We start from the raw sequence: 13,265 nt of genomic DNA, 5'->3' as shown, positions 1-13,265 counted from the left end.
GCTTTTGAAGAATGTTCTTTTATTTTTGTAATCTCAGGGTTTTCTCTTTATTTTCATGTGTATAGTTTTTGCTTTGAATTTTAATGAAACATTAAAAATGAGAGTATTTGGACTACAGAATTACTTGCATATGCGTCACACTATTGCTTTTGAATTTTGGTCATTTTGGTCAAATGCAATTGCACTTTTAGTTTGCAATTACCCACAGTGTGAGTGAGCATTTCATCATTCAAATGAGCAGCTTCGGTGTCAGCCACTGGGGAGCCTGTTAAAGGAGTAAGGCAGCCGAATTCTCAAAATTTTCAGCTAACGCAGAAGTGGTGAGCACTCCTTCTAGAAATTGTGAGTTACCTAAAAAAGCTATGAGAAAGGTAAGAAGCCATTGGCATTCAGCACTGCTATGGATGGCAACAGCGCTACCATTATCTTTAGACAGCTTAAGCACTTTTTCTTTAAAGCATTACTGGCTTTTTTTTTTTTTTTTACTGTAATCAGTTTTTATTTCAGATTTGAGCAAACATATACAGTGAGAAATTTGATCACTAAGACCAGATAGCATCCCAAACGGGACAGATAGTTTCTTACCTGGCTAGGGCACTTTGGATATGGAAGTGTGAAAGGAGACCATCTCCTAGAGCCATATGCTCCCCCAGTACGATAGGTGGCATCAGCTTTCTAGTGGTCCACCATATATATTTGGCAGCCCTGCTGGGTCTCATGGGAGCCACCAGAGGGAACTGTGGAGAAGCGTTTTCCTCATTTTAAGTAGGCTCCACCTGACCTGGAAGGGCTACCCAGATGCAGTACGGTAGCACCAGAAGTACTCCCAGGCCCAGTGTAAAAGATGCCATCTGGGGAGTCAGAGTCAGGAGGAAGATGATGAAGCTCACTGAGGAAGAGTGGAGGACAGGGAAGAGACAGAGCAACGGAAAAAGACTTTTTGTAATTGTGCTTGTGCCACTTTTGTAGAAGCCTTTCCGAGGTATTTGCATAAATACAATGTGTATTTGCACCAGGGACTTGTGTTTGTGAGGTTGTGTCATGGGTTTGGGGTGCTGCAACACCCCCTAGTGGTCGCACAAGATATAATGAAACTTCCCTTGCCCTGCCAAACTAATCTCACCCAGTTCATGTAGAAAGAGAGCAACAAAAGGTCAAGGGCCGTTATCTAGTAAAACCCTAACTATCCAAAATCCTAATCTTAAAATTAGTATATTTTGTAGCCGTAATCTTAAAAATTATTTAGCGTCCCGGTGTTAAAAATTAGTCTTCAGGGCCATTAATTATTAACCTATATATTTACCTGTTTAAAAACTTGCATATTTTTGATTGTTTCATTTATGTTAGGTAGATCGCCCAGAGGGGACTGGGTGGTCTCGTGGTCTGGAACCCCTACAGATTTTAGTTTTTTTTTTGTTTTTTCTGTCCACCCTGGCCATCGGACCTTACTTATTCTATGCTAATTAATGTTGACTTATGTTTATTTTTTATTGTGTCTTCTATTTTTCTATTCATTTTGTAAAGCACTTTGAGCTACATTTTTTTTTTTGTGTGAAAATGTGCTATATAAATAAATGTTGATTGATTGATTGATTGATATTTTAAAGTATCTTATTTAATGACTATTTTAAAACTTTATGCTCTAACTTATTACTCAGTTTTTAGGGTTGAATTTTAAATTCAACCAGTAAGGGGCATTGTATTTGAACCTTTCACTATATTTTGGATTTTTTTTTATTGTAAAAGATAAAGGATAGTTTAGAAAGGCTTTTAGACACTATTTAAAGACAATTTTAAAGAAAATTAAGAGTATTTAGAATGAATAACTGATCAGGAGGCATATGACTTTAAGTAAAAAAAATATTTTTCAGGATCAGTGTGCAGAATTAAAAAAACAATGCATCAAATTCAATCTGGCTTTCTTAAACATCTTAAAAATTCTTAAATATTTCAGTGTTTACAATGTGGTGGGCAAACTATTTACTAAATGTGACTGCTGTTTCAGCGTTTTAAAATGACACCACACTCCACTTTCCATATTTCAGAATATTTATGTATGTATGTATTTATTTATTTATTGTAAAGATGTTCTTTTATCCTGAAACTATTGGTCTTGAAATGGGGTTTCAATAATGCATAGATGTGCTATGGATACTTGCTTGAAAGCAGTATAAGAGAGAAAAGGAATCCTGTTTTCTACTGCTTCAGAAGAGTAAAACTAGACATATTACTTGTCGATATTTCGTAACAGTTTTCTTTCTGTGTGTTCCTGACATTCAAAATGCAGTATTTGGTAAAAACATTACTGAATATTGCAACTTATTCTGCTATAACATATGTACAACATAACATTTTTTCCAGTGGCACAATTCAGAAACTAAAACAACGGACCTTTACTTTGAGAGATGGAACATGAACATTGAGTGAAGGATGATGAAGTTGTATCCAGTTGAGTCAAAGTAGCTGAAAGCTGATGAAATGAAGCTGAGTTTGAAGGATTATTATGAGCTGCAAATAACTCTAAATAAATAAGATTATAAAATGAGGAAAGCCAGTGACACTCTGGGTGTAACACAACTCAGAGGTTTCTATCTGAACACTAACAACAATTTGGCAGCAACTGTGCCTAAAATAAAGATTGGTGAGAGGACAGTTCACATTTAGATATATCTAATAAGATATGTAAGTGAAGAAATCGAAGAAAATTAAAATTTATAGATACAGATAATAAATGACAGGACCAAAAAGAATAAACCGGAGAATAAAACCAAAAGTATAAAAGTATTACTGATTTTTTTTTTTATAAAATTTTATGACGTTAACAAAGTAGAATAACTATTTGAGAAGAAAATCTGTTATGGCTAAAATAAGCATTTTAGTATGAAATATGCAGTATGCACATGCTGACGTAAATGACTCTAGGTAATACTAATCAAACATCCATCCATTTTCCAACCCGCTGAATCCGAACACAGGGTCACGGGGGTCTGCCGGAGCCAATCCCAGCCAACACAGGGCACAAGGCAGGAACCAATCCTGGGCAGAGTGCCAACCCACTGCAGGACACACACAAACACACCAAGGCCAACTTAGAACTGCCAATCCACCTAACTGGCATGTCTTTGGACTGTGGGAGGAAACCGGAGCGCCCGGAGGAAACCCACGCAGACACGGGGAGAACATGCAAACTCCACGCAGGGGGGACCCGGGAAGCGAACCCGGGTCTCCTAACTGCATCCATCCATCTAAACCCACTTTATCTAGTTAACGATCAGCAGGACTGGACTCAAGCCAAGCCATTATCTAACTTCATCCCCAGAAGCTCCAGACTAGGGCAGTGAATTGGATAAATACCAGTAACTACATTTAAAAAAATGTAATCAGATGTAGGTTAGGGTAACTGGTGCAGGGTTTTGGTGATTTGTATGAGCATACGTGTATCGTATGCATGAACGAGTCCACCCTGCAATTTAATAACTCCCTGTCTGCAACTGATTCCTGTCATATTTAAGTCAGGCTTTCTCCCCTGCCTTGAGTTTATTTTATTTATTTTTTTTGCTTTTTTCTTTTCATTTTTGATTATTTTATTACAATCGTTTCCTGTCAGTTTTATTTTATGTATTATTTTATTTCTATGTGTTTACATCATGTTCTGCTATGTTCCTTACATTTTGTGGGTGGAACCCCAAGGCACCAGGGCCATCCTTTGCATCACTGCCACCTCCTGCCTATAAAAAGCAAGCTGGGAAGAGAGTTCCCTGTGGTTAATTGGATTACACACGTTATGTCAAAAAGTTTAAGCCATGTTTTTCAGCTTTCGTTTAGAGTATCTTTTTTTACAGCATGTGCCTGATCATGAAGTAAGTGTACTGCTTGAGTCCACAAGATGGTGCTCACCATTAGCAACATGCATTTCAAAAGTAATACTGTATGTACTCTGCTGTATTTGTTACGTGATAAGAAATATGAGTGCCAGTTCAACGCTAAATAAAATGATATTTTTATACAAAATCTAAAATAAAAAGGCTTTGGACTATTTCACCTATTTGCTGTTCAGAGCAAAAGATTTCCATATAAAAAAAGAGCTTCTTTTTTTTTTTTAGTTTGGCAAACAAAAGATAGCACGTAGTATACTTGGATGTGTGTTTCCTACATTTCTATTCAGGTAAAGAGCTGCAGAAATATTAAATTAAATTAATATGCACATCATGGTAAGGTATTTCCTTTCCACCTGGACACCTCCTGCACATCCAATAATTTTCCACCATAACAGAATTTTGATCATGTTATCCCAGTTCCACTTTGTGTAGTACATTGGCATTGTGTGGTGTCAGAAGTCTTGACACTGTTATTGAAACTGAATTTTTTTATTAAAGACAAAGTATTTCAGACCTTTTAGCCCTTAATAAGATATTGAAATCAGTAATATTAATATTATATATATAAAATTATATATATATACTGTCACAGATGGCTGGGGGGGCGACCCAGCCAGGACGCTCCGGAGGGCTATGGGGACCATGGGTACAGTGCTTTGAAGCTCAACTCTGTAGGGGCCCATGGTCACTGCAAGGGGGCACCCCAATGCCTATAGAGCTCTGGACCTCAGCTCTTCCGCCACATCCGGAAGTGATGGGGCGGAATAGCATCAGAGACACCCGGAGTGCTTCTGGGCGCGCAGCCAGCACTTCCGCCACACTGGGCAGTGCCGGCGGAAGATTGTCGGGGGGCACCTGGAGCACATCCGGGTGATTATAAAAGGGGTCGCCTCCTCTCCATACGATGGCTGGAGTTGGGTGAGGAGAAAGATAAGGTCTTGGAGAGGCAAGGAGGTGGCCTGAAGAGAAAGTGAGGCATTGGACTGTTGGCCTTGACTTGTGTGCATCACTGACTTGTAAATATGTATAATAAATATGTTGTGGTTGATCATACGATGTCCGCCTGTCTGTGTCTGGGCTGAGCTCCAATATATATATATATATATATATATATATATATATATATATATATATATATATATATATATATATATATTAAATTTAAAGTTAAAAAAAATTTATGTCCATCTTCTAATGATATAAGAAGGGGGACCAAAAACTTCCCAGAGTTTGTCGATAGCATGGGTGTAGTTCCTTAATATGATGCTGAGTATTGTATGCCTACAGGTCTGATTAATTAGTTCACTGAGTGGCATTGTGCGGAGGTGATTGAGTTCATTTTTCTGCTGCTTATTCTGTTGTCGTGCTGGTGAGTTTGTCAGTTTTTTTTTTTTACTGCAAGCCACTACGATGATGGACTTGTTCATAACGAGTTTGTTCTCTCTGAACAGACAGTGAACTGCTGAAGTGTCTACAGGAGAGTATTATGAAAATAAAAAGTCCAAAGAAGGGACACTCCCAAAACTACAGTTTTCACCATGACAACAAACAGGCACATACCGCATTGTCAGTCAAAGAGTTATGACCGTACGTGATCATATATGATGATGTGGTTCTTGCTTTGCAGCCCCCCGTATTCATCAGATCATGTTCCCTGTAACATCTTTCTGTTCTTGAATTTAAAATGGAGATTGAAGGGAAAATCCATGAAAAAACCTCAGTGAGTACAGGAGATGTTACCAGGAATGGGAGTAGAGCTGGGACAAGTGTGTTGCACCTCAAGGAGTCAAGGTGACTAAAAGGGAATTGCTGTAAGTTTTATAATAATGTTGTTTTTTGGTTTTTTTTTTAACAATTTAATGAATTTTCGGTCTCCGTCTAATACTTGGTGTAAACACCTTTCACTTAGATGCATGCAATGTGTTTGTTCCAATAGGAATTTAAGAATTACATCCAAATAGTTTTCATCTACTTAACACAAAATACTTTTTCATGTGTTTTTCTAAGATTGAGATCATCATCTTACAAAAATTATGTGGTCATGGATGTACTTTTTTACCGAGAGATTACTTCAGACTTAGTTCTGATAGTCAGGTTAATGCCATGCATTCTTTCCTGCAGATCCTTTAAGGCTGGTGTTGCTTTCTTGGATGCCTCCCTGCTTTGTATACTCATTGCTTCATTTTCAGTTTTGGAGAGCTATGGCAGTCTTTGTGATGGTCTGTTGGTGCCATATTCATTTCACTTCTTAATGATGGTCTTCCCAGTTTGAAATGATATATGGAATGTATACAAATTTTTTTTCTATCCCCACCTAGATCTGTATCTGATAATTGTAAGATCCTGTAGGTCTTTTGTTAACTATTGGATTGTGCTAATCTGTACACTTTGCAACTAAGTGACCTTCGTTAAATCCTACATGAGCAGCTCATTTTTTTTTAGTTCTGCTCAGATTCACTTGATCTGATGTCATGTGATGATAAATTACATATATAGGTGATGTAAAATGTGACTAATGTCCTAGAGGACATGATACGAATGGCTCCTTACCAGGGAAGAATGAGTTTATAATGGAAGGGCAGAGATGGATGGATGGACTGCCAGGTTGGGTTGGAACATCAGAAAGGAAGTGTCCTCTGTAGACAAATAACCCCCCCAGTACGGTGGGGTGACATTCAGTGGCTGGGGCTTCTCTTGGTGCACTCACAGGGCACACCTGGGTGCTGTAGTCCTGGTGAATAGCCCTGCTGGGGTACCTGGGGACCATCAGCTGAAGCTGTAGAGGGAGTTCATCTCCTATTTAAGGAGATCACGCCAGACCTGAAAGTGCTTCCTAGGTATGACGCTGGGGCACCAGAAGAACTCCCGGGTCAAGTATAAAAGGAGCTTCTCCGCATCTCCCAGAGAGTTGGAGCTGGGAGAAGGCAGGCAAGGTATGTTGACAAGTGTGGAAAGAGGAGGGAAGGTACAGGGAGAAGAAACTGTGGACTGTTCTGTTGTGTATTGTGAAGAGAAGCTTGTTGAGAGGATCTTCCTTACTATCCATCCATCCATTATCCAACCTGCTATATCCTAACTACAGGATCACGGGGGTCTGATGTTGACACCAAGCACACATTAGGGACAATTTAGAATCGCCAATGCACTGGGGGAGGAAACCGGAGTACCTGGAGGTACATGCAAACTCCATGCAGGGAGAAGCAAACCCTGGTCTCTTAACTTCGAGGCAGCAGCACTACCCACTGCGCCACCATGCCACCCTCTTCCTTACTAATAAACTGTTATTTGTATTTGGAACATGGTGTTGTGCAGTTGTGTCTGGGGTTTGGGGCACTGCTATGCTCCCTGTGGGTCACACTAATAAAACCACCTTTACTTTGGAGATAAAACACTTAAGTGTCAAAGCCATTTTTAGTTTTTCCTTAAAAGATCTGTTTCTTTTTCATTTCAATATTTTTTGTTACAGTGGAAATTTTTGATTGCAGTTGTCATGGAGGGACTGGCATCTAATCTATAGGAGACAGGCAAAGGAGAATTTCAATTTTCTTTGTACACATAGAGAAAAGCCAAGCAAAATGACACCTTTTATTGGCTAACTAAAAAGATTACAATATGCAAGCTTTCGAGGCATCTCGGGCCCCTTTTTCAGGCAAGATGTACATTCTACAAGAAGGGGCCTGAGTTGCCTCGAAAGCTTGCATATTGTAATCTTTTTAGTTAGCCAATAAAAGGTGTCATTTTGCTTGGCTTTTCTCTACATTCATAATGGCTAACACGGTACAACAACCTAGTACTTTGTACACATAGCAATACATGTAAACTTCTAGGTGGTCCCTGAATTTGTATGTGCTTAAAGAATAATTTAACCAGACTTTTTATAAAATATGAAGAGATGTATAAGATGGTGCAGAGATTGATCATGTGCATTTTGAGCAGTAAAGCTGATTTTTTGACCTGCTCACCATAAACCCAGCCGATGCAAATGCACTGGAAGCTGGCGATGAACAGGAGACAGGTCCCACTGCAGGCATAGTAGTCAATGAGTTGGAAGATATAAATCCCACCCTGCAGAGTAAAACACATAAGAAGTTACATGAAAACCGAAACATACATGCCTTAGGGTACGGATATATACAGGTTAGGAGTTATTAGCCCAGAACTGTTCATGCTAGGGCACCACAACAGCACTGTTGTTAGCACTTTGTATTACAAGCCGGGCACTAACAGAGTCTGCACAGTCTACCTGTACCCATGGAGGTATTTGTCTAACTGTATGTTCAGTTAATTAGCAGCTCTTAACTGGCCCTGTTTAGACTAAGTGTTCCCTGTAATGGCTTTGTGCCCAATACTGTTGGCATAGGCTACAGCATCTTGCAACCCTGAAATTGAAGAAGCAAATTTGATAAAAGATGGATGGATACTGTTTAGTGTTCTGCTTCTCAGGGAAAATCTCTGTATCCCTGGTGAAAGGTTTACAGTCCTGTAAACGAAGAAGAAGAAGAAAGGTGAAAGGCTGGGACAAGGTCAGAAAAGAGTAGAATGTGGCATTAAACTATTATTGAACATCCTTCCCTTGTTTGTATTTTGTGTCCACAGTGCCAAATGAGGAGAGACCTGCACATTAGAATAAAATGAACTTGAGTGACTAATAGTGATTAGAGAAACAGGAAAGTGTCAATTCACATACAGTTTTGTGAAACTGACACTAAAATCTGATTTACAGGTGATTTTGCAATTGTAAAATGTGAAATTCATTAAAGAGAGTTTGGTAATTGGTAATTTTTAAGAAAAGTTTGAAATAGAAATATTTATTGCTCCCAAAACACTTGTTTACACCTCCATGTTTACTTGTGTGTTTATCCGTGGCTGTGTAAAGCAGGTAAGCATCTGCACATCCGTAAAATTAATTTTAATTTATTCCTTTCATTCACATCACCGTGAAGGTGCACTTCATTTTACACCATTGTGCACATTACAGAGTTTCCTCCACAGGAAAATTCACTACTACACAGATGAGGGTTTGCAAGCTGCATGCGCCGTGTAGATTCAAATTTCCATTCTGTCTCTGGTGCATCTTTAGGATTGCAGTTGCCAAGACTGTTATCATAATTGGCAATGTGATTGTGTTCTTACCTGCACAAACACAACATGCGTTTGATGGTCCAACAAAATGTTTCACATGACAGGAAATGAGCCCGATTATTTTTATATACTTAAATGCTGTACTAAATAACAATCAGGTGCAAGCAGAATTAATGCATGACATTGCTCCAGATTGGAAAGAAACTTCTTTTTTCATGTGTCAATGGCACAGAGTTCATTGGAAGTGAAACTCCATTTGTTTCTAGAATTATGTTTGTTAATTCTTGACATGTTTTGCTGTATGTATTATGCTCTTTTTTATGTATTTATAGGTTTTTGGGATCACAGAATTCAGTTCTGACATTGATTATTTGCTGGAATGTGTTTATCAGGTAATTACATCTTTTTCTGATGTCATGTTCATTTTTTTTGAGCTGTACTATTTTATGTATCCCTTTGTTAGGGCACACTGCTGGTTGTTGGGTGTGTGACCCCCTCAGATTGCAGCATTTGACAACATTTACATACCCCTGATGGCCATTCCTCATCCGAGTTTGCAAATAAATCCAAGAAAAACTCTCTGTTTTCACTTTTGAATAAACTTATAAACCCGTTTTTTGGCTCCAACTTCGGTTCTTGGTTCTTGGTTTTTGGACAGGTCTTGAAGAAAGATAGAATGGACCCTTTTTTTGGATGGCTTTCTTGATGTTTTTTCGCCTTCTTACCTCCATTATCCTTAGTTTGCTGTATTTTGGCAAACAATTCTATTTTTTTCTGTGAAATCAGTTTGACGTGAATTCACTTATCACTTGCGATGATTAGGATTCATTTTAAATTTGTATCTCTTTATTCTGAAATTTGTATTTTCCATTGCATTTTTTGCAGATGCTGATTCAATTTCTGATATTCATTTTATGTTTTGAAGTTGTGTTATTTTTTTACAAAGTATTTGCAGTTTTTACAACATGATTGTTGTTTTGTTTTTTTATGGGTGCTGTCATTTGATTCATTTTTTGTATACTGTTACTAGGGTGGTTGCCACCGAAGTTTGACTGGAGTTGATGACCTTTGATGTAATGAGTTATTACCACACAGCTCCTGGTTATCGGAGATTGCAGATTCCAGTAAAGATTTCTTATTTTGTGTGTTTCTTTGCCTAGGATTTCCCAGTTGAATATTTTGATTGGCTTTCTCGACTACATTTTGTGCTTAATGTTTGGGCTTTGTAATTTGGTTTAGGTGACTTTCTGATTTTGACTTTGGCTTGTTCTCTGTTTATTTTTCCTCTTCTGACCTAATTGATCATTAGCTTGGTTTCCACCTTAAGTTTATGGTTCTCAAAAATCCAATGGTGTAATTTCCTTGAAGATATACAGGCAAAATTGATGCATTTTTGAACTGCTTCCTTAATGGATGCCTTTGGGAACAGTTGGCAGTCAAGTTGTGAAAAATGCAGTACAACTTAGATAATTTCTCCAGATATGTAGACAGTTTGGGGCCAGGGGTATCATGTTTTCCCAATGTTGTGTGAGAGCTCTGTCATCCTCTCAAAGTGTTTTAGAGTATGCTGGAGTAGAGTATTAAAATTCCACAGTCATTTGCGTACTGAAGGTTAATGATGATCATCTTAATCTTAATTCTATCAAACCAATATTCGACCTGAATGAGGAAGGTGTTTCTAGAGCAGAAGCAGAACGATCTGGGGATAAATGGAATTGGAATACAAGATGACCTTTTAATGATGGCTGAATATGTGTCAGTTGGTTTCCAGCAAGCTCTAAATTCATTACCCTGTCCCACAAATCTCAGGGTGGAGTGATGGTACAGTATGTTGTGTTAAATTGATAAACCTAAGGATGCTGAGGAGTAAACAGCATCCACATGATTTTGTCAAGCTAGTGACTTTTGTCTGGTGAATTGGGGGGGTCCACAAGAGATCTTAAGATCTGCAGTCGTTTTGAGCCATCTGTTGAAACATTACATGTCTTTACCTGGTCTATTAATAAGGACTTGTGCGTTGTGTTGCTCTTTGCCTAAAACCTGTTCAACATAGATGATGCTTGAAGAGTAGAAGACTCTTGATCATCTCTGGTAAGCATCAGCAACATGCCAATCTTGTGATGCTAAGAAGAGAAAGGAATTCCTCTGGCACACCTTAGCCAGACTCACCAGTGTGTCACAGGTTTTCTCCCAGTGGTTCCTTCCTATAACATCTAAAGTAACAGGTATCTAAAATGTGTCCAGTTTACATGGCCGTACCACTTCAATTTTCTCCTTTCTAACTAAGAGGACTAGCAGCTTTGCCCAGAAATGTTGAGATCTTCACCCTGTCACAGAAAGTGAACCCAAGTAGGAATTGTATTTCAGCTACTTCTGCCTAACATCTCATGATGTAAGTAGCTGAGTGAGGAAGCACAATGTGGGCTCAACACTCATACACAGATTGGAAGCTAAAGGACTGGATGCAGTGTCATCCAGGTGACAGGCTTAATTGTGACAGATCCAGACATAATAGGTTTTGACAGTGGAGAACGTTAGTGATGAACAAAACAGTCTGCAGAAAATTTTAATTCAGAAAACAAACTAAATGTGAAATTCACTCAGTTACTACTTATGTTTTCTTCTGCCATGAAAATTTAGAAAAAGGTTATAAAGAGAAGGCTCAGGGAGGAGACCACAATAGTGGAGGAGTAGTTTGGTTTTATGACAGGTAGGGGAACCACTGATGCAGTCTTTGCTTTGAGACAGCTCTTAGAGAAGAATCGACGAAAACAGAAAGGTTTGCATATGGTGATTTTTGATTTTGAGAAGTCTTATGACAGAGTGCCACGTCAAGAGGTCTGGAGGTGCATGAGAGAGAAAGGAGGACACGAGAAGTTTGTGAGGATTGCCCAGGCTATGTATGAGAGAGTGAGGACTCGGGTTAGTAGTAGCGTTGGGGTAAAAGACAAGATCACCAGGGGTCTTCTTTAAGTGCTTACAGTTGTATTGACTCTTGGGATAAGAGAGTAATCCTCCTAGTACATGCTATTTGCTGATGACGTTGTAGTGTGAGACAGAACTGGTCTCCTGAATGTCTGGACAGGCAGTGCATGAGGCAGATGAGAGTGTGTGGAGCTGCATGGAAGCAGCCCTGAAAGAGTGGGAAGCAATTGAGAAAGAAATACAGTAATCCCTCCTCGATCGCAGGGGTTGCGTTCCAGACCCCCCCGCGATAGGTGAAAATCCGCGAAGTAGAAACCATATGTTTCTATGGTTATTTTTATATATTTTAAGCCCTTATAAACTCTCCCACACTGTTTATAAATATTCCCAGCAGAGTTATACAGCATAATCCCTTTGTATTCTCTTAGATATTAGGTAAGATTCATTGAAATTATGTATATAAACACACTGTTTATATACAGTAAAACCTAAATATTATTTTAAAGATATTGAGTATCTCCGATATCACATGTTACAGCCATTACGATAGACAGGCCACCAGCAATAAATACGTACAATGCAACAAAAACTGTATACAGTAAATGTGTGTACAGTGACTCTAAACGTACGTACATGTACTAAGTACTGTGAGTAAAAAATTAATTATGGTTACTCACCAACAATGACACGATGACTTGTCCGATAACAATGAGTTTAATTTTACTGCACAACAAAGGAGAGCATTACAGCCCTTAAAGGAGCCACTTCAGGCGATTGTGAAGCACTGCCGTTGTTCTTCTTCTGGCAGTCTTTAATCCAAATCCCTAAAGCAGATTCCATCCAGACTACTGCCTTATTACATCCACTTACAACTTGTTTTGCACCCTGGTTAAAAGGACACTGCGGCCGTAGATCTTATATTCCTTTCCTACTTTTTAAATAAAAAGAATCGTAGCCTTCAACAAATCCAAAACGTTTACCTTTTCGGCAATCGTTAACATCTTCCGTTTACGCTTGGGCACGGCCCCTGAAGCAGTAGCAGATCGTTTTGGAGCCATAATGAAGGGCTTGACTATGCACAAAGACAAACACAAAAGAACACAACTCTTTACACAGCGAAACACGTTGATGCTGAATGAGCGAGACGAGACTTCCTGGTTAACACTGCATTCAGCAAGCAGGAACTTAATTGCGTGCTCTGATTGGTTAGCTTCTCAGTCATCCGCCAATAGCGTCCCTTGTATGAAATCAACTGGGAAAACCAACTGAGGAAGCATGTACAGGAAGTAAAAAGACACATTGTCCGCAGAACCCGCGAAGCAGCGAAAAATCTGCGTTATATATTTAGTTATGCTCTCATATAAAATCCGCGATAGAGCG

At 38.9% G+C, this 13,265-nt stretch overlaps 2 protein-coding genes across 4 annotated transcripts in view; both read right to left on the bottom strand.

Annotated features, from left to right (window-relative positions):
- The window catches only part of LOC120528011 (immunoglobulin kappa light chain-like), a 127,225-nt gene that overhangs the window by 34,078 nt on the left and 79,882 nt on the right, over positions 1 to 13,265 (bottom strand). The window lies entirely within an intron of this gene.
- LOC120528009 (sodium- and chloride-dependent GABA transporter 2-like) overlaps positions 1 to 13,265 on the bottom strand; it is a 92,865-nt gene that overhangs the window by 11,287 nt on the left and 68,313 nt on the right. For all 3 annotated transcript variants that reach the window (XM_039751977.1, XM_039751979.1, XM_039751976.1), the window contains one exon: positions 7,841 to 7,943. In XM_039751977.1, the coding sequence (XP_039607911.1) occupies positions 7,841 to 7,943 (103 nt within the window). The remainder of the gene's footprint in view (positions 1 to 7,840; positions 7,944 to 13,265) is intronic.

Source organism: Polypterus senegalus, chromosome 4, assembly GCF_016835505.1.
Source record: "Polypterus senegalus isolate Bchr_013 chromosome 4, ASM1683550v1, whole genome shotgun sequence".
Classification (NCBI taxonomy): Eukaryota; Metazoa; Chordata; class Cladistia; order Polypteriformes; family Polypteridae; genus Polypterus; species Polypterus senegalus.
This window is presented reverse-complemented; position numbering and strand designations above follow the sequence as displayed.